This window comes from Ahaetulla prasina, chromosome 5 (genome assembly GCF_028640845.1).
Source record: "Ahaetulla prasina isolate Xishuangbanna chromosome 5, ASM2864084v1, whole genome shotgun sequence".
NCBI lineage: Eukaryota > Metazoa > Chordata > Lepidosauria > Squamata > Colubridae > Ahaetulla > Ahaetulla prasina.
Genome location: NC_080543.1, coordinates 55853373 through 55875914, shown reverse-complemented (window position 1 = coordinate 55875914; position 22542 = coordinate 55853373). Strand labels below are relative to the sequence as shown.

Here is a 22542-nt window from a genome sequence, read left to right as displayed (position 1 = left end):
CACGTCCCTGTAAGGGGTCCTCCCGAGCCTCCTCCTGAGCAGGGAGCGGGTCACCCTAAACAGGGTGGCTGGGCGATTATCTGCCGATGCGATGAGTGCAGAGAAATAGTTATGTTTCGCCACCTGATCGCCACTAGGTAGGTCTGAATATATGACCTCACTAGTGTTCGGTCTGGTTCGGAGCGGCTGGACCTCCAGGCGCTCTCTAGGCTTCTTTTCCGGCGCTTCATCTCTCTCAGCTCCTCGTTATACCAAGGAGCTGGTCGAGTTTGTCGCCAGGTCAGAAGCCGCAAAGGCACGATGCGGTCTAAGGCACCAACGGCCTCCTCATCCCAGGTGGCCGCCAGCTCCTCAGCCGAGCTGTGGGCTAACTCCCTCGGGAATGGCCCAAGCTCCATCAGAAACCTCTCAGGGTCCATCAGGCGCCTGGGACGGAACCATTGAGCCGGTTCCGTCTCCCTGCGGTGAGGTGCAGCGGTCCGAAAGTCTAGCTGAAGGAGTAAATGATCAGACCATGACAAGGGTTGAGATATTAATTCCCCTAACTCCAGATCATTTAGCCACTGTCCCGAGACGAAAATCAAGTCCAGTGTGTTACCCCCGACGTGGGTGGGGACCTACCTGGGTCAGGTCCAAGGCCGTCATGGAAGCCATGAATTAGGCAAATATCTCTTCTTTCAAATGGAAACTGGCAAAAAATTGTGAATGCAAGTATTGCATATACAGGTAGTCCTTGACTTATGATTACAATTGACACTAAAATTTCTGTTGCTAAGTGAGATAGTTGTTAAGTTAATTTTGTCACACTTTATAATCTTTCTTTTCACACTTGTTAAGTGAACCACTGCAGTGGTTCAGTTAGCAACATGGTTCTTATACGAAACTGGCTTCCGTGTTGATTTAGCCTGTGAGAAGGTCAAAAAGGTGATCACATGACCTCAGGACACTGCAACCGTCATAAATATAAGTCAGTTGCAAGTGTCTGAATTTTGATAGGGATGCTACAATGATCGAAAGAGTAAAAATCGGTTGGTTATATGTCACTTTTTTCAGTGCTATTGTAATTTCAAAAGGTCACTGAATTAACAGTTGTACTTCAAGGATCACTTGTACTGTAATTTAATAGCAAATATGTGTTGTACCCAAATTCAAAGTGGCTGCACTGATTTATTCTTGTGTTTCAGGGCAGAATGCTGTTTTCACATGACTATGTATTTTGGTGTGGTGATTTTAATTATCGTATAGATCTTCCTAATGAGGAAGTAAAAGAACTAATTCGGCAGCAAAATTGGGATGCTCTTACTGCAGGAGATCAACTTGTTAATCAGAAAAATGCAGGGCAGGTAACATTGCACATTTCCTTTAAAGATATATGGTTTTCCTCTTTGCTGCTAACTGTTGAGTGTTGCATAAGTTAATATATTCAGTATCAAAGGCTGGTTAGTTATCTGGCTTTTTAGAAGTATTAGGAGTCCAATGGGTCGTAGTTATTTTGTGCCTCAGAGTAATATGTAATATGTTTGCAAATAGGAGGTTTTCAGTTCATATTTGAGGCTCTAGAACCTCTTTAAATTGCACTTAAGCAAAGAAAACCTTAGCACTGTTTCCTTTGATTTTGCACAACTTGAAAAGATTAGGGTTTTTTTTATCATAAGAGCTATTATTTTTCATTACTATTGGACCATTAGGAGCCTCTTGTTCTTGATATTAATGTACCTTTTGATATTTCTTATTTCATTTTCCAGAGATCCTATAAGCTCCAGTCATAACCAATTTGCATATATATTTATATAAATATATAAATATAAATCATAATCCTTATGATTTATATTGATATTGATTGTTCCTGATTGCTTATTTGTACCCTATGCTTATCATTAAGTGTTGTATCATTAAGTGTTAAATTGTACCCTATGACCATCATTTGTGTTGTGAATGTTGTACCTTGATGAAGGTATCTTATGTACACTGAGAATATATGCACCAAGACAAATTCCTTGTGTGTCCAATCACACTTGGCCAATAAAAATTCTATTCTATTCTATTCTATTCTATTCTATTCTATTCTATTCTATTCTATTCTATTCTATTCTATTCTATTTGTACAGGTGGTGTTGGTAAATTAATTTTGTCACACTTTATAATCTTTCTTTTCACACTTGTTAAGTGAACCACTGCAGTGGTTCAGTTAGCAACATGGTTCTTATACGAAACTGGCTTCCGTGTTGATTTAGCCTGTGAGAAGGTCAAAAGGTGATCACATGACTATGTATTTTGGCAACACAATGTTTAGAAGGAAGTAGTTGCAGATAAAAAAATGTCTGAAACATATACTGAAATGGATGAGGCAGTAACATGATAGTGTAAAAGTGAAATTAGGCAAATATCTCTTCTTTCAAATGGAAACTGGCAAAAAATTGTGAATGCAAGTATTGCATATACAGGTAGTCCTTGACTTATGATTACAATTGACACTAAAATTTCTGTTGCTAAGTGAGATAGTTGTTAAGTTAATTTTTTCACACTTTATAACCTTTCTTTTCACACTTGTTAAGTGAACCACTGCAGTGGTTCAGTTAGCAACATGGTTCTTATATGAAACTGGCTTCCGTGTTGATTTAGCCTGTGAGAAGGTCAAAAAGGTGATCACATGACCTCAGGACACTGCAACCGTCATAAATATAAGTCAGTTGCAAGTGTCTGAATTTTGATAGGGATGCTACAATGATCGAAAGAGTAAAAATCGGTTGGTTATATGTCACTTTTTTCAGTGCTATTGTAATTTCAAAAGGTCACTGAATTAACAGTTGTACTTCAAGGATCACTTGTACTGTAATTTAATAGCAAATATGTGTTGTACCCAAATTCAAAGTGGCTGCACTGATTTATTCTTGTGTTTCAGGGCAGAATGCTGTTTTCACATGACTATGTATTTTGGCAACACAATGTTTAGAAGGAAGTAGTTGCAGATAAAAAAATGTCTGAAACATATACTGAAATGGATGAGGCAGTAACATGATAGTGTAAAAGTGAAATTAGGCAAATATCTCTTCTTTCAAATGGAAACTGGCAAAAAATTGTGAATGCAAGTATTGCATATACAGGTAGTCCTTGACTTATGATTACAATTGACACTAAAATTTCTGTTGCTAAGTGAGATAGTTGTTAAGTTAATTTTTTCACACTTTATAACCTTTCTTTTCACACTTGTTAAGTGAACCACTGCAGTGGTTCAGTTAGCAACATGGTTCTTATATGAAACTGGCTTCCGTGTTGATTTAGCCTGTGAGAAGGTCAAAAAGGTGATCACATGACCTCAGGACACTGCAACCGTCATAAATATAAGTCAGTTGCAAGTGTCTGAATTTTGATAGGGATGCTACAATGATCGAAAGAGTAAAAATCGGTTGGTTATATGTCACTTTTTTCAGTGCTATTGTAATTTCAAAAGGTCACTGAATTAACAGTTGTACTTCAAGGATCACTTGTACTGTAATTTAATAGCAAATATGTGTTGTACCCAAATTCAAAGTGGCTGCACTGATTTATTCTTGTGTTTCAGGGCAGAATGCTGTTTTCACATGACTATGTATTTTGGCAACACAATGTTTAGAAGGAAGTAGTTGCAGATAAAAAAATGTCTGAAACATATACTGAAATGGATGAGGCAGTAACATGATAGTGTAAAAGTGAAATTAGGCAAATATCTCTTCTTTCAAATGGAAACTGGCAAAAAATTGTGAATGCAAGTATTGCATATACAGGTAGTCCTTGACTTATGATTACAATTGACACTAAAATTTCTGTTGCTAAGTGAGATAGTTGTTAAGTTAATTTTTTCACACTTTATAACCTTTCTTTTCACACTTGTTAAGTGAACCACTGCAGTGGTTCAGTTAGCAACATGGTTCTTATATGAAACTGGCTTCCGTGTTGATTTAGCCTGTGAGAAGGTCAAAAAGGTGATCACATGACCTCAGGACACTGCAACCGTCATAAATATAAGTCAGTTGCAAGTGTCTGAATTTTGATAGGGATGCTACAATGATCGAAAGAGTAAAAATCGGTTGGTTATATGTCACTTTTTTCAGTGCTATTGTAATTTCAAAAGGTCACTGAATTAACAGTTGTACTTCAAGGATCACTTGTACTGTAATTTAATAGCAAATATGTGTTGTACCCAAATTCAAAGTGGCTGCACTGATTTATTCTTGTGTTTCAGGGCAGAATGCTGTTTTCACATGACTATGTATTTTGGCAACACAATGTTTAGAAGGAAGTAGTTGCAGATAAAAAAATGTCTGAAACATATACTGAAATGGATGAGGCAGTAACATGATAGTGTAAAAGTGAAATTAGGCAAATATCTCTTCTTTCAAATGGAAACTGGCAAAAAATTGTGAATGCAAGTATTGCATATACAGGTAGTCCTTGACTTATGATTACAATTGACACTAAAATTTCTGTTGCTAAGTGAGATAGTTGTTAAGTTAATTTTGTCACACTTTATAATCTTTCTTTTCACACTTGTTAAGTGAACCACTGCAGTGGTTCAGTTAGCAACATGGTTCTTATACGAAACTGGCTTCCGTGTTGATTTAGCCTGTGAGAAGGTCAAAAAGGTGATCACATGACCTCAGGACACTGCAACCGTCATAAATATAAGTCAGTTGCAAGTGTCTGAATTTTGATAGGGGTGCTACAATGATCGAAAGAGTAAAAATCGGTTATATGTCACTTTTTCAGTGCTATTGTAATTTCAAAAAGTCACTGAATTAACAGTTGTACGTCAAGGATCACTTGTACTGTAATTTAATAGCAAATATGTGTTGTACCCAAATTCAAAGTGGCTGCACTGATTTATTCTTGTGTTTCAGGGCAGAATGCTGTTTTCACATGACTATGTATTTTGGCAACACAATGTTTAGAAGGAAGTAGTTGCAGATAAAAAAATGTCTGAAACATATACTGAAATGGATGAGGCAGTAACATGATAGTGTAAAAGTGAAATTAGGCAAATATCTCTTCTTTCAAATGGAAACTGGCAAAAAATTGTGAATGCAAGTATTGCATATACAGGTAGTCCTTGACTTATGATTACAATTGACACTAAAATTTCTGTTGCTAAGTGAGATAGTTGTTAAGTTAATTTTGTCACACTTTATAATCTTTCTTTTCACACTTGTTAAGTGAACCACTGCAGTGGTTCAGTTAGCAACATGGTTCTTATACGAAACTGGCTTCCGTGTTGATTTAGCCTGTGAGAAGGTCAAAAAGGTGATCACATGACCTCAGGACACTGCAACCGTCATAAATATAAGTCAGTTGCAAGTGTCTGAATTTTGATAGGGATGCTACAATGATCGAAAGAGTAAAAATCGGTTATATGTCACTTTTTTCAGTGCTATTGTAATTTCAAAAGGTCACTGAATTAACAGTTGTACGTCAAGGATCACTTGTACTGTAATTTAATAGCAAATATGTGTTGTACCCAAATTCAAAGTGGCTGCACTGATTTATTCTTGTGTTTCAGGGCAGAATGCTGTTTTCACATGACTATGTATTTTGGTGTGGTGATTTTAATTATCGTATAGATCTTCCTAATGAGGAAGTAAAAGAACTAATTCGGCAGCAAAATTGGGATGCTCTTACTGCAGGAGATCAACTTGTTAATCAGAAAAATGCAGGGCAGGTAACATTGCACATTTCCTTTAAAGATATATGGTTTTCCTCTTTGCTGCTAACTGTTGAGTGTTGCATAAGTTAATATATTCAGGATCAAAGGCTGGTTAGTTATCTGGCTTTTTAGAAGTATTAGGAGTCCAATGGGTCGTAGTTATTTTGTGCCTCAGAGTAATATGTAATATGTTTGCAAATAGGAGGTTTTCAGTTCATATTTGAGGCTCTAGAACCTCTTTAAATTGCACTTAAGCAAAGAAAACCTTAGCACTGTTTCCTTTGATTTTGCACAACTTGAAAAGATTAGGGTTTTTTTTTATCATAAGAGCTATTATTTTTCATTACTATTGGACCATTAGGAGCCTCTTGTTCTTGATATTAATGTACCTTTTGATATTTCTTATTTCATCTTCCAGAGATCCTATAAGCTCCAGTCATAACCAATTTGCATATATATTTATAAATTAAGTTTTGCTTCGTAGCTTTGTATGATATTGGTATAATAAAGTTTTCCTAATGCTCTAGTTTCCTTCCCACAGATATTTAGAGGCTTCGTTGAGGGAAAAATAGCTTTTGCTCCTACGTACAAATATGATTTATTTTCGGATGACTATGATACCAGTGAAAAATGCCGTACACCAGCTTGGACAGATCGGATACTGTGGAGAAGACGAAAATGGCCTTTTGACCGATCAGGTCAGATAATGAAATTTAATATTGCCAATACAAAGTAGTCTGGTGAGGATTAGTTCTTGTAAGCATTCTGTACAAAAATGGGAAGTACCGTATATACTCGAGTATAAGCCGAGTTTTTCAGCACGTTTTTTGTGCTGAAAAGCGCCCCCTCGGCTTATACTCGAGTCTACCCTTGCAGCTGGGCCGGCAGGACGAGCCCAAATGCTGCCGGCATGCTTTGCCAGCTGGGCCGGCTCGTTTGGGGGCGGCGGCTGGCCCCCGGCGTTTTCTTGGGCCGCTTTTTGATGGCGGGGGCGGGGGTGGGCGGAGGGGGCGGGGGACGGAGGGGGCGTTCGACATTTTCGCCTCTCACTGCCTCCTCTCGCCTCGGAGGGGCGGAGGGGCGTTGTCACCCCGCCTCCTCTCCGAAAAGCCGAAATTGAGTGCGAAGCGGCAGTGGGGGTGGGTGGGTGGGGAGGCCGCCGTGAAGTGCCGGCAGGACGAGCCCAAATGCTGCCGGCATGCTTTGCCAGCTCGGCCGCTCGCTTTGGGGCGGCGGCTGGCCTCCGGCGCTTCCGCCGCTTTTGATGGCAGCGCGGCGGTGGTCGGCGGAGGGGCGGGGCGGAGGGGCGTTGGCATTTTCGCCCCTCTCACTGCCTCCTCTCGCCTCGGAGGCGGAGGGGCGTTGTCACCCCGCCTCCTCTCCGAAAAGCCAAAATTCAGTGCGAAGCGGCAGTGGGGGTGGGTGGGTGGGGGGAGGCCGCCGTGAAGTGCTGGCAGGACGAGCCCAAATGCTGCCGGCATGCTTTGCCAGCTCGGCCGGCTCGTTTGGGGCGGCGGCTGGCCTCCGGCGCTTCCGCCGCTTTTGATGGCAGCGGCGCGGTGGTCGGCGGAGGGGCGGGGCGGAGGGGCGTTGGCATTTTCGCCTCTCACTCGTCCTCCTCTCGCCTCGGAGGCGGAGGGGCGTTGTCACCCCGCCTCCTCTCCAGCCGAAATTGAGTGCGGCGGCAGTGGGGGTGGGGAGGCCGCCGTGAAGTGCTGGCAGGACGAGCCCAAATGCTGCCGGCATGTTCTGCCAGCTCGGCCGGCTCGTTTGGGGCGGTGGCTGGCCTCCGGCGCTTCCGCCGCTTTTTGATGGCGGCGGTGGTCGGCGGAGGGGGCGGGGGGCGGAGGGGGCGTTCGGCATTTTCGCCCCCCTCTCACTCGTCCTCCTCTTGCCCGCGGTGGGGGGGGGGGGGGCGTGTGGCACTCTCCCCCTCCTCTTACTCCTCCTCCTCTCGCCCTCCTCTCGCCTCCTCTCCCGCCCGCCTCCCCAACCAAGGACGCGGGTTGATTTTGCCATTCAAAAGACAAAGCCAGGGACTGAATCCGAAGCGATCTCGAGAAGGTCTGGGAGAGTTTTCCCCGTCCTCCGGGGGAGAAGGAGAAAAAGAAAGACGCCGAGCGGGAAGGACCAAGGTCCCTTACGGGGGAAACGGGCGGTTCTCTTTGCAGCCCCTTTGCCAGCTGCTGAGACCCGCCGTTCATGAGGAACACAGAACAACCCTGCCGGCACATTCGAGGGGTTCCTGCGCCCTTCGGTCCGCTTTTTGATGGCGGCGGCGGCGGTGGTCGGCGGAGGGGGCGGGGGGCGGAGGGGGCGGTCGGCATTTTCGCCCCCCTCTCCCCCCTCCCCCTCCTGGCCCCCGTGGGGGCGGCGGTGCCGGGGAGGCGCTGCTTACAGAGAGCGAAAAAGCCAGGGAGACGTTGGCATAGGTGGGCGGCTGGTGTAAGGCAGGGCAGAACCTTCGACCCGCAAGGATCCCGGGAGGGGGGGGACGAAAGAGAGGCAGAGAAGGAGGGAGGGAGGGAGGGAAGGAAGGAAGGAAAAGAAAAGAAAAGGGGGAGTGAAAATAAGAGCAGTCCGAGCTCTGAACTGGGAACGAGAAGGAAAGAAAGAGGGAGAGAGAGAGACAGAGAGGGAGAGAGAAAAAGCGAAGAAGGAAGAGAACAGTGCAATGAGTAAGGACTGCCACTGGGGTCAGGGAGCAGAGCACCAGGAAACAGGGCGGCCAACGCGCGCATACTACACACACACAAACACAGAGCCAGCTCCTCCCTGCCGCTGTTGAATCTTACTTCACCGCACCCCCTCCATCCCGGCCACACTCACAGCCAAAAAAAAAGGCAGAGCAGCATCCCTCGCCGAACGGCGGCGAATCTTTTGCCTTCCCTGAAAGATTAAAGATTAAATAGGAGAGGAGACCCAAGGCGTGCAAATCATCAGAATGCCTCGACGTTTCGCACTCATTATGTCGTCATCTTAATTAATCAGACCGTGGTGGGGTTCCCTACACCTTCCTCTCCCTTTAAGAAATAGAACACTTGGCTCTATCTTTATTTTTTACATTGACCAGTAGCTGCCTCATTTCCCACCCTAGGCTTATACTCGAGTCAATAGTTTTTCCCAGTTTTTTGTGGTAAAATTAGGTACCTCGGCTTATATTCGGGTCGGCTTATACTCGAGTATATACGGTATTAGAATTATGAGAAATAATTATATCTGATTCATGGATATTTTTGGTTTTACTTTCATGTGGGAACACACAAACATTTTAATACTAGAAATGCATTAAATATATTCTAAAAGTTTCCTTCTAATAATAGAGTATTGTGAAAATGAAAAAAGCTCTGAAGTGAAATTCCAATTCACTGCTTCAAGTATTTTAATTTATGTGCTTGTAGATTATATTTACAATGTATGTTTCAGTACAAAGCTGAAGTGAGAATTTCAGACTGATTTCCTTTTCCCTTTGTAGTCCTATAATCTGAGGTCTCTAGAACATATCACATTTTTTTCATTTTAGCGGAAGACATGGATCTTTTGAACTCCAATTTTGACGATGAAAATAAACTTCTTTACACATGGAATCCAGGCGGTCTTCTATATTATGGACGGGCAGAATTAAAAACATCTGACCATAGGTATGATCCTTTCATAATAGCTTCTCATCCTTTGAAAATTCTATCCTATTCCAATATGATCCATAGCTTTGAATTAATTTATGACTTTTACTGATATATTTTCAGGCCTGTTGTTGCACTTATTGATATAGATATTTTTGAAGTTGATGCAGAAGAGCGACACAAAGTTTACAAGGAAGTAATTGCAGTTCAGGGACCTCCTGATGGCACTATAATGATTTCCATTAAAGGATCGTCATTAGAAGATAACTATTTTGATGATAATTTGATTGATGAACTTCTTCAAAAATTTGCAACTTATGGTGAAGTTATACTTATAAGGTTAGAACAAATTCAGTTGTAAATACTGCAACCTTTCTTAAAATGTTCAAAATCTTTTATTTAGAGTAAGCTAAAATGATAAATCTTTATGTTGTCTATAATATTTGGGGAGATTATGTTAGGATAGAAGGTAAAATTATTCCAATTTTCAGAGAAGCTTCTCAGCATAATCTTTTCTATAAGACTAATGATAATACAGTTACAGGTAGTGCTCAACTTATAAGAGTTTGTTTAGTGATCATTCAAAGTTACAAAAAAAGTGACTTATGACCATTTTATGACCTTCTGACAAACAAAGTCAATGGGGAAGCCAAACAACCATGTGACTAACTTAACATTTGCAGAGATTCGCTTAACAACTGAGGAGAGAGAAAAAGCGAAGAAGGAAGAGAACAGTGCAATGAGTAAGGACTGCCACTGGGGTCAGGGAGCAGAGCACCAGGAAACAGGGCGGCCAACGCTCATACTACACACACACAAACACAGAGCCAGCTCCTCCCTGCCGCTGTTGAATCTTACTTCACCGCACCTCCTCCATCCCGGCCACACTCACAGCCAAAAAAGGCAGAGCAGCATCCCTCGCCGAACGGCGGCGAATCTTTTGCCTTCCCTGAAAGATTAAAGATTAAATAGGAGAGGAGACCCAAGGCGTGCAAATCATCAGAATGCCTCGACGTTTCGCACTCATTATGTCGTCATCTTAATTAATCAGACCGTGGTGGGGTTCCCTACACCTTCCTCTCCCTTTAAGAAATAGAACACTTGGCTCTATCTTTATTTTTTACATTGACCAGTAGCTGCCTCATTTCCCACCCTAGGCTTATACTCGAGTCAATAGTTTTTCCCAGTTTTTTGTGGTAAAATTAGGTACCTCGGCTTATATTCGGGTCGGCTTATACTCGAGTATATACGGTATTAGAATTATGAGAAATAATTATATCTGATTCATGGATATTTTTGGTTTTACTTCCATGTGGGAACACACAAACATTTTAATACTAGAAATGCATTAAATATATTCTAAAAGTTTCCTTCTAATAATAGAGTATTGTGAAAATGAAAAAAGCTCTGAAGTGAAATTCCAATTCACTGCTTCAAGTATTTTAATTTATGTGCTTGTAGATTATATTTACAATGTATGTTTCAGTACAAAGCTGAAGTGAGAATTTCAGACTGATTTCCTTTTCCCTTTGTAGTCCTATAATCTGAGGTCTCTAGAACATATCACATTTTTTTCATTTTAGCGGAAGACATGGACCTTTTGAACTCCAATTTTGACGATGAAAATAAACTTCTTTACACATGGAATCCAGGCGGTCTTCTATATTATGGACGGGCAGAATTAAAAACATCTGACCATAGGTATGATCCTTTCATAATAGCTTCTCATCCTTTGAAAATTCTATCCTATTCCAATATGATCCATAGCTTTGAATTAATTTATGACTTTTACTGATATATTTTCAGGCCTGTTGTTGCACTTATTGATATAGATATTTTTGAAGTTGATGCAGAAGAGCGACACAAAGTTACAAGGAAGTAATTGCAGTTCAGGGACCTCCTGATGGCACTATAATGATTTCCATTAAAGGATCGTCATTAGAAGATAACTATTTTGATGATAATTTGATTGATGAACTTCTTCAAAAATTTGCAACTTATGGTGAAGTTATACTTATAAGGTTAGAACAAATTCAGTTGTAAATACTGCAACCTTTCTTAAAATGTTCAAAATCTTTTATTTAGAGTAAGCTAAAATGATAAATCTTTATGTTGTCTATAATATTTGGGGAGATTATGTTAGGATAGAAGGTAAAATTATTCCAATTTTCAGAGAAGCTTCTCAGCATAATCTTTTCTATAAGACTAATGATAATACAGTTACAGGTAGTGCTCAACTTATAAGAGTTTGTTTAGTGATCATTCAAAGTTACAAAAAAAGTGACTTATGACCATTTTATGACCTTCTGACAAACAAAGTCAATGGGGAAGCCAAGCAACCATGTGACTAACTTAACATTTGCAGAGATTCACTTAACAACTGTGGCAAGGAATATCGTAAAATGGGACAAAATTCACATAACAAGTGTCTTACTTAGCAGCATACATTTTAGGCTCAATTGTGGTCTAAAGTCAAGGACTACTTATGGTATATATTTTCAGCAGTAGACATATAAAATACATATGATAGGTATGCATTTTAGAGTTTCTTATATGTATTTGTTTTAGGCCTTTTTATAGTGCCCATGCTTACAACAGAAAACATCTTTGTATTGCTATAAAAATGCATTGTTTTTAAATATGAGGATACCTGGGATTGAATATTTTCAGAAGTGATATAGTATAATATTGTATGATAAGAAGCATTGAAAATAGATTGAACAATGTTGACGTTTTTGCTTGGCAGTGTTTTACTTATCAAAATTTGGAAATAATAATTTTTAACATATTTGGACAACATTTCCTATGCCAAAACATTTTGAAGCAGTTTTACATTCATATAATGTTAAATATATAACATTGTCTTGAGAATTATGGCTATGTATTCAGTGTTCTAGGCTTATAGAAACCAAATTGGAATGGCAAGAGGGTTCTCTTTATTCTTTTTTTATAAATATTTTTATTACTTTGTAGTAAGTTTTGTAGATATTATTGCATCTACATTTTGTTTCAGGGAGCCATATCATGCTAGTCAGTTTGGCCAAAGTAGAAATATTGAAAAAACAAACTACAGAGACAAAATATAGATGAGTAGTAATCTTCAGTATGTTGTGTTATTCATATTTAAAATTTGTTATAATTTACAGATTTGTAGAAGATAAAATGTGGGTGACATTTTTGGAAGGCAGTTCTGCTTTAAATGTTCTGGATCTGGATGGTATTGAGGTAACAATCATTTCTATCCCTATTTATACCTCTGTAAATAATACTGGTGTAAGCAGAGTGTGTGGTATTGTGATTTATTTTAGTATTCTCTAATCATTACGTATAGATATTAGATAAGACATTCTTGCAAAATTTGTGAAATTTGGGACTTAATTTTGAGGTGGACTGTGCTTCAATGTACATATTTCTTCCTAAGTCAGTGGTATATTAGGACGCATGGGAATGATGAAGCAACATGAAGTGGTTGTTTCTAAGATTTTCCCTAATTGTTTCCACATATGTTTGCATGTATAGCTATTTCGTTTTGCAGTTAGCCGCAACGATGCCAATGTCAGCCAAATGTATAGCGGTAGTCCTCAACTTACAACCTTTTCCTTACTGACCGAAGTTACAACGGCACTGAAAAAAGTAACTTATGACCATTTTTCACATTTAGGACCATTCCATGACACATGATCAAAATTTGGATGCTTGGCAATTGGCTCGTATTTATGACAGTTGCAGTGTCCAGAAGTCATGTGATCACCTTTTTGTGACCATCTGACAAGTCAATGGAGAAGCCAGATTCAGTTTACAACTGTTTTGCTAATTTAACAACTGCAGTGATTCACTTAACAACTGTGGTAAGAAAGGTCGTAAAATGGTAGTTCCCATCTTCAAAAAAGGAAAAAAAACAGATCCAGGAAACTACAGCCTGACCTCAATACCGGGGAAGATTCTGGAAAAGATAATCAAGCAACGAATCACCGAACACCTAAAAGCAAACAAAGTAATAACCAAAAGCCAACATGGGTTTGTCAAAAACAGATCATGCCAGACTAATCTTATCGCATTCTTTGACAAAATGACAAAATTAGTAGAGCAGAGGAATGCTGTCGATATAATTTACTTGGACTTCAGTAAAGCATTTGATAAAGTAGACCATAACCTACTACTAGATAAAGTAGAAAAATGTGGGTTAGACAGCACCACCACCAGATGGATTCGTAACTGGCTGACCAACCGCACTCAACGTGTAGTCCTCAACGGAACTACATCCACATGGAGGGAAGTATGCAGTGGAGTACCCCAAGGCTCTGTTTTAGGCCCAGTACTCTTCAACATCTTCATCAATGACTTGGACGAGGGGATAGATGGGGAACTCATCAAATTTGCAGATGACACCAAGCTGGCAGGAATAGCCAACAGAAGATAGGCTCAAGTTACAGAAAGATCTTGACAGACTTGAACATTGGGCGCTATCTAACAAAATGAAATTCAACAGTGAAAAAAGTAAGGTTCTACATTTAGGCAAAAAAACCAAAATGCACCGGTACCGTATATGTGGTACCTTGCTCAATAGTAGTACCTGTGAGAGGGATCTTGGAGTCCTAGTGGATAACCATTTAGATATGAGCCAGCAGTGGGCAGCAGCTGCTAAAAAAGCCAATACAGTTCTGGGCTGCATAAACAGAGGGATAGAATCAAGATCACGTGAAGTGTTAGTACCACTTTATAATGCCTTGGTAAGGCCACACTTGGAATATTGCATCCAGTTTTGGTCGCCACGATGTAAAAAAGATGTTGAGACTCTAGAAAGAGTGCAGAGAAGAGCAACAAAGATGATTAGGGGACTGGAGGCTAAAACATATGAAGAACGGTTGCAGGAACTGGGTATGTCTAGTTTAATAAAAAGAAGGACTAGGGGAGACATGATAACTGTGTTCCAATATCTCAGGGGTTGGCACAAAGAAGAGGGAGTCGGGCTGTTCTCCAAAGCACCTGAGGGTAGAACAAGAAGCAATGGGTGGAAACTGATCAAAGAAAGAAGCAACTTAGAACTAAGGAGAAATTTCCTGACAGTTAGAACAATTAATAAGTGGAACGACTTGCCTGCAGAAGTTGTGAATGCTCCAACACTGGAAATTTTTAAGAAAATGTTGAATAACCATTTGTCTGAAATGGTGTAGGATTTCCTGCCTGGGCAGGGGGTTGGGCTAGAAGACCTCCAAGGTCCCTTCCAACTCTGTTGTTATGTTATGTTATGTTATGTTATGTTATGTTATGTTATGTTATGTTATGTTATGTTATGTTATGTTATGGGGCAAAACTCACTTAACATCTGTCTCAGTAATAGAAATTTTAGGTTCAATTGTGGTTGTAAGTCAAGGACTGCCTCTATTGTGTCATATAAAATTCTACTCCTTGTGAGGAATGTCTTGACAAACAAAAAGGGACAGAATATTATCTGGGTCATGATATCATTTGACACACTTCTGTAGATGTCCCTATTTCTAGGTAAGGATTAGGGTTAGGGTTGCTTTTTAAACAAATGGAGTATACATAGCTTGTGCACAAGGAATTTTCAAATGATCATGTTTGTTCTTTTCTCTTTAATTACCGTATAAAGAACTTTTGTTTGGGGGGGTGTATTTTGATTTGATTTTTTAAGAAATTGTGTGAACTATTCTTTCTGGTTGAAATTCAGGTTCTTGGGAAAACGGCTAACATTTCTTTGAAAAACCCTGATTGGATTAAGAGTTTAGAAGATGAAATTAGTTTGGAGAGAGTTAATATTGGGCTGCCCTCATCAACAAGTTCTACTTTGCTTTGTGAAGATGCAGAAGTTACAGCAGACTATGATATGGAAGGTTTGCCAGATTCAAGATTGATTCTGTTCAATGGATGCTATCTTACAGCACATGTTACTAATATACAACGCATCACAGTTGAATCTATTGAATTTACTGACTTTTAGGATAAGAATAAAAACTATTTTTCCCATCTAATACTACATTCCTATAGTTAGTTCATAAATTTAACTATCAACAAAATCTTTTCTAAATTTACCTTATTGATTCTGTATGGGACCAAGTTAGCAACAACAATTTATATGAAATTATTACCTTTTATTTGGCACATATTTACCAGAATGAGATGTACCTAAATTTCAAATAGAATACTGAGAAATATATAATAGTTAAGTTCCTGTTTATCATCAAGATGCCAGGGTTCCAGTAATTTAATTAGCAATAAGATTGCTAATATCTATATGATTTCACTGTGCTACCATTCCAAAGAAGTTAAAAGACCTGACTGTTGTCCCAGGCCTTGGATTAGGGTGGCTGGGATCTCTGTCAAATTGTATGAGGCTTAGCTTAGCTAGATCTACCACCAGTTCTTGTTTGTTTGTTTTTTATTTGTATATAATTGTTAATATTTATTTTATCAGTTTGGAGTTGAGAGGTGCCTAAATATATAAATTAAAATAAATTGCATTGCGCTATATGACATTAAAATAAATGAAATCTGAATGTATCCACATTTTAAACTTTGATTGAGACTATATATTAAAGTGTAATATTCTGCATAATAGTTTTCATTTTATATTAATCGTGGTACAATTTATAGGAATATTTTTCCATTTCAAGGTGATGTTGATGATTATAGTACTGAAGTAGAAGAAATTCTCCCACAACACCTACAGCTAGCTTCAGGCTCTAGTCTTGGAGCCTCACCTGCCTCTTCCCCTCATTCAAGCCCCTGCCAGTCCCCTACTCCATCAGAGGGTTTGCCTCCAACTCTTCCATCAAGGCCAAGCAGGACACCCAATAAGACTCCTGGACCTCCAGTGTCTTCTCAAGGTAGATATTTATTTATTAATCAAACTTCTATTCTGTCACAATCAAAGACACTATCATTATCTATAGTGGATATAGAAAGTCTATACACCACTGCTGAAATGCCAGTCTTTTGAGATGTAAAAAAAAAAAATCAGATCAAGGTAAATAACTTCAAATTTTTTTCCAGGTTTAGTATAATATAGAAGTTGTACAATTTAATTGTAAAACAAACTGAGGGGAAAAGAAGAATAAGAATAAGAAATGTATAATAACGTGGTTGCATAAGTGTGCATACTCTCTTATAAGTAAGGATGTGGCTGTGTTCAGAATTAACATATCACATACAAACTAGTATTAAATAGTAATCAGTACATACGTACCTGTCATCAATTAAAGTGACTCTGATAAAGTCCATATAAAGTTCAACTATACTAGTAGGATTTTTCTGACATTTACACAGTTGCCTCTTACAGCAAAAGACATGGTCTTCAAACAGTTTACAAAGCATCAAGGGATCTCATTGTTGGAAGACGTCGATCAGGAGAAGGGTACAAAAAAAATTCCAAGGCATTGGATATAGCATGGAATACAGTGAAGATAGTCATCAACAAGTGGAGAAAATATGGCACGGCAATGACATTGCCAAGAGCTGAATATTCCTCCAAACTGCTGAAAAAACAAGATGAAAACTAGTCCAAGAGGCTGCAAGAGACCTACAGCATTAAAGGAGTTGCAGAAATTTCTGGGCAAGTACTGATTGTATACTACAAGTGACAATAATCTCCCATATTCTTCATTTGTCTGGGCTGTGGGCTCGAATGGCAAGATGGAAGCCTTTTCTTACAAAGAAAACATGTAAGTCTAGCTACATTTTGCAAAACCTACATCAAGACCGACAAAAGCATATGGGAAAATGTGTTATGGTCTGATGAGACCAAGGTTGAACATTCTGGCCATAATTCTGAAAAGTATCTTTGGCACAAAAACAACACTGTGCATCATCAAAAGTACACCATAACTACAGTGAAAAGTCATGGTAGCAATATACTTTGGGGCTGCTTTTCTTCAGCGATAATTAGGGCAATTGTCAAGGGTAAGAGAATTATGAACAGTTCCAAATATCAGTCAAAAATCTTCAGGTCTCTACTTAAAATTCTGAAGATGAAGTGGAATTTCACGTTTCAACATGATAATGATCCAAAGTAAACTTCCAAATGAACAAAAAAATGACTTCACCAGTAGAAGACAGCAATAGCAATAGTACTTAGACATATACCACTTCACACTGCTTAGCCCTCTCTAAGTGGTTTACAGAATCAGCATATCACCCCCAAACAATCTGGGTCCTCATTTTACCGACTTTGGAAGGATGGAAGGCCAAGTCAACCTTGAGCTGATGGAAATCAAACTGCAGGCAGCTGGCAGGCAGCAGAAGTAGCCTGCAGTACTGCATTCTAACCACTGCTCCACCATGGCTCAAAGTTTTGGAATGACGCAGCCAGAGCCCAGACCTGAATCCAATTGAAAATCTGTGGAATTACCTGAAGAGGTTGTGCACAGAAAATGCCTTCACAATCTGACAGATTTGGAGTGTTTATGCAAGGAATAGTGGGCAAAAATTCCTAAGGCAAGATGTACCATGCAGTTAGGCTCCTACCCCAAATGACTGAATGCTGTCATAAAATCAAAAAGGTGTTTCAACAAATATTAGTTTGAATGTGCACACGAGTGTGCAGATGATGCTTCTGCGCATGCACAGAAGCGCCCAGGTGGGTGGGCGGAGCCTCCTGCCATCACCGCTACCGGTTCACCTGATCCGGGACGAACTGGTAGCAACCCACCACTGATACAAACGTGTTATTGTACTTTTTTTTTGTTTTCCCCTCTAAAAGATTTCAGTTTGTTTTTCAACTGAATTGTATATATGTTATATTAAAGGTGAGGAAAATTCTGATGTTATCTTAGTCTGATTTTTTTTTTACGACTCAAAAACCTGGTATTTTAACATGGAGATGTAGACTCTTTACAATATATTCAATGTACATAAAGCCCAATACAAAAACATAAAGAATAAAATATGAAAGGAAAAGAAAAATACACAAAGCAACTAGAAAACAAGATGGCCTCAGGTATAAACATAAGAAAAGACCCTCTCCCCAAAAGAATTCAGTTTTCCAGAAAGCCAGCAAGGAGGGAGCCAGCATGATCTTTACTGAGGGACGCTTCCAAAGCACCTTAATGTATTTACCTTTATTGGTGCTAGTTTAGTTCTGTGATTGGGGGGGTGGGGGGGTGCCCCCACTCACACATACATATATGAGCTTCCAAACATCCCAAAAATGTGAGATTATATTAGGGTATAATCCTTGAACTGCTTTCAGTAACACACACACTAACATAGTGATAGCATTATTTGCTGTTTGAACTATCCCTTTATATTATTTTCACGTTCACCAGCAGATTTTCAACCGATAGCTCAACTAAAAGAGTCTACTCAAGGCTTGGAACCAAAACGCCCACCTCCACCTCGACCGGGAGTGCCTCCTGCTCGCCCTGCTCCACCACAAAGGCCCCCTCCTCCATCAGGTACGGAATAAAACATGAAAACAGTATAGTCCTAAGATTTTTCTGTTATTTTTAGATAACATATATTTAATAATTTTATTATCCATTACATTTAGATATGCTGAATCCTAATTCAGCATAGTGCTTGGAAACGTGTAGTCTTCCAGCTGTTGATATTCCATTCATAACTGATTCTTGGATATGCTGGTTTGGGGTCATGATACTCATTAACAGCTAGAAGACTATAGGTTTTTTGACTTTGGTCTGACATGGGAAAAACAGATGCAAAATCAGGCTTATATATTTACCCTCCTACCCGTCTGATGCAGTTTCAGAAAGACTTTGGAATTGCTTCTGTTATTACTTAATGCTTTACCCATATCCTATCAATTCAGTGATATAGTGTTAACTATGATTTGTTTGAAACAGTTACAACCATGGTTTCTATTGATTCAAACCCAATTATAATTAATATTCTCTGCATTTCCCGGTGACCGACCCAGATTAGATCTCCACATTTTGTTCCATCCTAAATTCTCTTTGTAACCACATTATTATTTTAACATAATAGAAGTTTTAGCAAGACTTCTTAGTTTTCTGTACGATAGCTGCTTTGGATTATGTATATACAAGAGTGCTCTATTTTAATTATTGTCACTACACAATATGAGCCTAAAGCTCCCATATAATGTACAATAATAAATTTGTTTATTATGATTCTTAATTTATTTCTAATCCTTTTTTTCAATTAATACTTTTTTTACTGCTGCCTTTATCTCTTACTCCTAAGGGAGTAAGAGTCCTGCACTTACTAGAAAAGAACTTGGAGGTAATGATTATTTAACTATGGCTTAACAGATGCTGCTGTTTTGTTTATTCATTTATTTAGTGATTTTCGTGCTCATTTTAGTTGGCTGGATAGCTTACAAAGTAAAGAATAACATAAAATCAATCAATAAATAAGGATACAATGAAACTAATCCAAAAAAGTTTTACAAAAGAGTTGCAAAAGAGCCAACATTTTACAGCAGTTTACAGTTTTCCAGAAGGTTAAAACAGAGACTAAAGAGGAAGCGGCCGTCATGAAAAGGGCATGCTTCCTAGATCCCACTAGCAACAGTAAAGGGAGGGGCCTGGAGTAGGCCTGCTTTATCTGTTCTGGCTAATTGAAATATCCACGAACCAACAACCTCAGAGATTTTATGGCCAGTCAAGCAATGGGTTGATGTTGGGCACCATGAAGGACAGTACCAGAAACAATCCCAACTGTTCCATAGTGCCCAATTTTAATCAGAGAATCTCACATCTGCAAGATAACAACAGCCTCTCCACCCACCTCCAGTAGAATCTCAGCTGATGTATAACCATAAACTGAAACCCACCTCTGAAAGCAGGGGTTTCAAGCTCTATTTCATTGAGGGCCACATTAGGGTTGTGTTTGACCTCGGGGGTGGGGCAGGGTGGGTGTGGGCAGGGTGGGTGTGGCCAGCTTGACGTCAATGGTGTCAGGGGTGCCTGTGGCAGCCCGAACCCACTCTGCTCCCGAGCTCTGTTTTGGTTTCCCGAGCTCTGTTTTGGTTTCAACAGCCTCCTGCAACCCTCTGCCAGCGAAAATGAAACTCAGGAGAGCTGCATGCAGCCCTTGTGAGCTCCATTTTCGGCTGCGATGGCTTCCTGCAACCCTCTGCCAGTGAAAATGGAGTTTGGGAGGACCCTATGCAGCCCTCCCAAGCTCCATTTTCACTGGCAGAGGCACTGCGGGCCAGTCCTTTGCTGTTTCTAGGGCGGCCCCGTGGTCCAGATATGGCCCCCGGGCCTTGAGTTTGACACCACTGTGATAGAGGGACACCCTCTTTCAGGCCCACCCAGATTTTGGTTAGGCATATCAGGTTGGCACTCTCATCTATTATAAGATTACAGATGAGGGTAGCCTTATTACAAACCAATCTGACATTCAAAAATAACAGCAGAGCTCAGGGTCCTAATAACCAGGGACCAAGTTTGAATGTGTTGATGTCAGACAGCAAGACCACTTGAAAATTCTGGATCTTGTATTCCCATCACCATCCTGATGTTCTTGCCTACTCACTCACCTCCTTTCACCCGGCCCTTCACATTCACACATGCATAATCAACACTACAACCCACCTCTTAAGGGACCCAACAGCTGTTGTCTACATTTGCCCAAGCACTTGATAGCCTCAGCTGAGCCCTTCTAGGGCAAAGAACACATATTTGTTACCCCTAGTTGTGTGGGAGTGACCATTCCCTCCCAAGGGCTATGGCAGTGGTAAATTGGTGTTTGCAGCTATTTGTGTTATATAAGAGTGATATACCAGCTTTTATTTTTTTACTGAGCATATTACAATAATATATAATGCAACTATTGTAATTAAAAACATTTATTAATCTTATTAAAAAGCCTTGCAATTCTCTTTATTTTTGCCTTTTCTTAATCTGGTATGTTGCTTACATGTTATACAGTACTTTTCTGCTTTCCTCTGATAAGGTTTTGGTGCTCCTCCCAGCCCTGTTGTAGCTAGGAGAGAAGAAGGTAACTCTTTTTCTTAATGTCACGCTGAATTTTTAAACTGAATATGTAAATATTTAATCTCTAAATTTCATATCTAGTGAACATTTAGATTTCTGTCTATATTTCATAAATTTAATGTTAATGTTTGAAATATTCTTACCAAATGGAATCATGTTGCCAGCTATTTAGAGACTTTTGGAACTGAGCAACTTATTCATTTCAGTAATAATTCATTATTAATATTCTTATCTGTGCCATTAACAAGATAGTTCATTGAGAAAGTGGTTTGACAGTAGAGAAAAAAATCTTATTAAATAAATCATTCTATAAATGATACAAATTACAAAGGTAAGATTTAATGCTTTTTTAGAAAGTCTCCCAGATCCCTAAATAGGACCATATATTTGTGGGTATGCTGAACCAGTTTCAATACTAAAAAAGGAAATAAATGCTATCTCAATAACTCATTAGTAGAACAAAGTTATAAGGATTACAGTATACAATTATAATTTTCTTTTTCTTTTCCTTTTTTTACTATCAGAGTAGTCATACTAGGTGTGTTTTTTTATAATATTTTTTATTTTGGAATACAAATAATACAAACATAATACATATAACTAAATACAAAAAAGGGGGAAATACAAATATTACAGTGCACACACACATACCCAAGACCATTTTTCTCTTATATTTCTACTTCTATAACAAGATATATTCCAAGTATCCCCTTATCCCCTCCAAAGCAACATATATTCTTGAGTAGATTTATTCCCTTTGCCTTCCACCAACACTGTTTTTATAAAATCCCCCCATATTTCATTATAATTATTTACTTTAATCATCCCTTTTGTAAATTTAATTTCTGTTGTTAATTTATCATTTGTTGCCATACTCCAAATTTCATTATAGCACTCATTTCTTGGAATATCCCAATTTCGTCCCCAGTATTTAGCCATCACTAAACTAGTTGCCATTATCAAATTTACAATCAATTTCTTTTTTGTTTCATTTATATTCTGTTTTTCCACTAGCAACAGTAATGCAATCCTTGGTGACATATCTAAATTTACATTAAAAAATGCTCTAATTTCCCTAAACACTATGTCCCATATTTTTTGTGGACTATCACAATCCCATCACATATGTTTATATATTCCAACCTTGTTCTTGCACCCCCAGCAAATATTTGTATATTTAACATCTATTTGATTTAATTTACATGGTGTTAGATACCACCTCCATATCATTTTATATCCATTTTCCTTAACTGGCATATATAATCTTCTATTCCAAACATTTTTCCAATCATTGTCATTT

At 39.1% G+C, this 22542-nt stretch overlaps 1 protein-coding gene across 1 annotated transcript in view; it reads left to right on the top strand.

The window, feature by feature from the left end:
• Window positions 1-22542, top strand: part of SYNJ1 (synaptojanin 1) — a 73532-nt gene that overhangs the window by 38633 nt on the left and 12357 nt on the right. Inside the window, exons 18-27 of the mRNA XM_058186215.1 lie at window positions 1185-1343; window positions 6219-6375; window positions 9201-9318; window positions 9424-9639; window positions 12447-12525; window positions 14993-15155; window positions 15936-16148; window positions 18585-18713; window positions 19483-19521; window positions 21202-21246. Of these exons, the coding sequence (XP_058042198.1) occupies window positions 1185-1343; window positions 6219-6375; window positions 9201-9318; window positions 9424-9639; window positions 12447-12525; window positions 14993-15155; window positions 15936-16148; window positions 18585-18713; window positions 19483-19521; window positions 21202-21246 (1318 nt within the window). The remainder of the gene's footprint in view (window positions 1-1184; window positions 1344-6218; window positions 6376-9200; window positions 9319-9423; window positions 9640-12446; window positions 12526-14992; window positions 15156-15935; window positions 16149-18584; window positions 18714-19482; window positions 19522-21201; window positions 21247-22542) is intronic.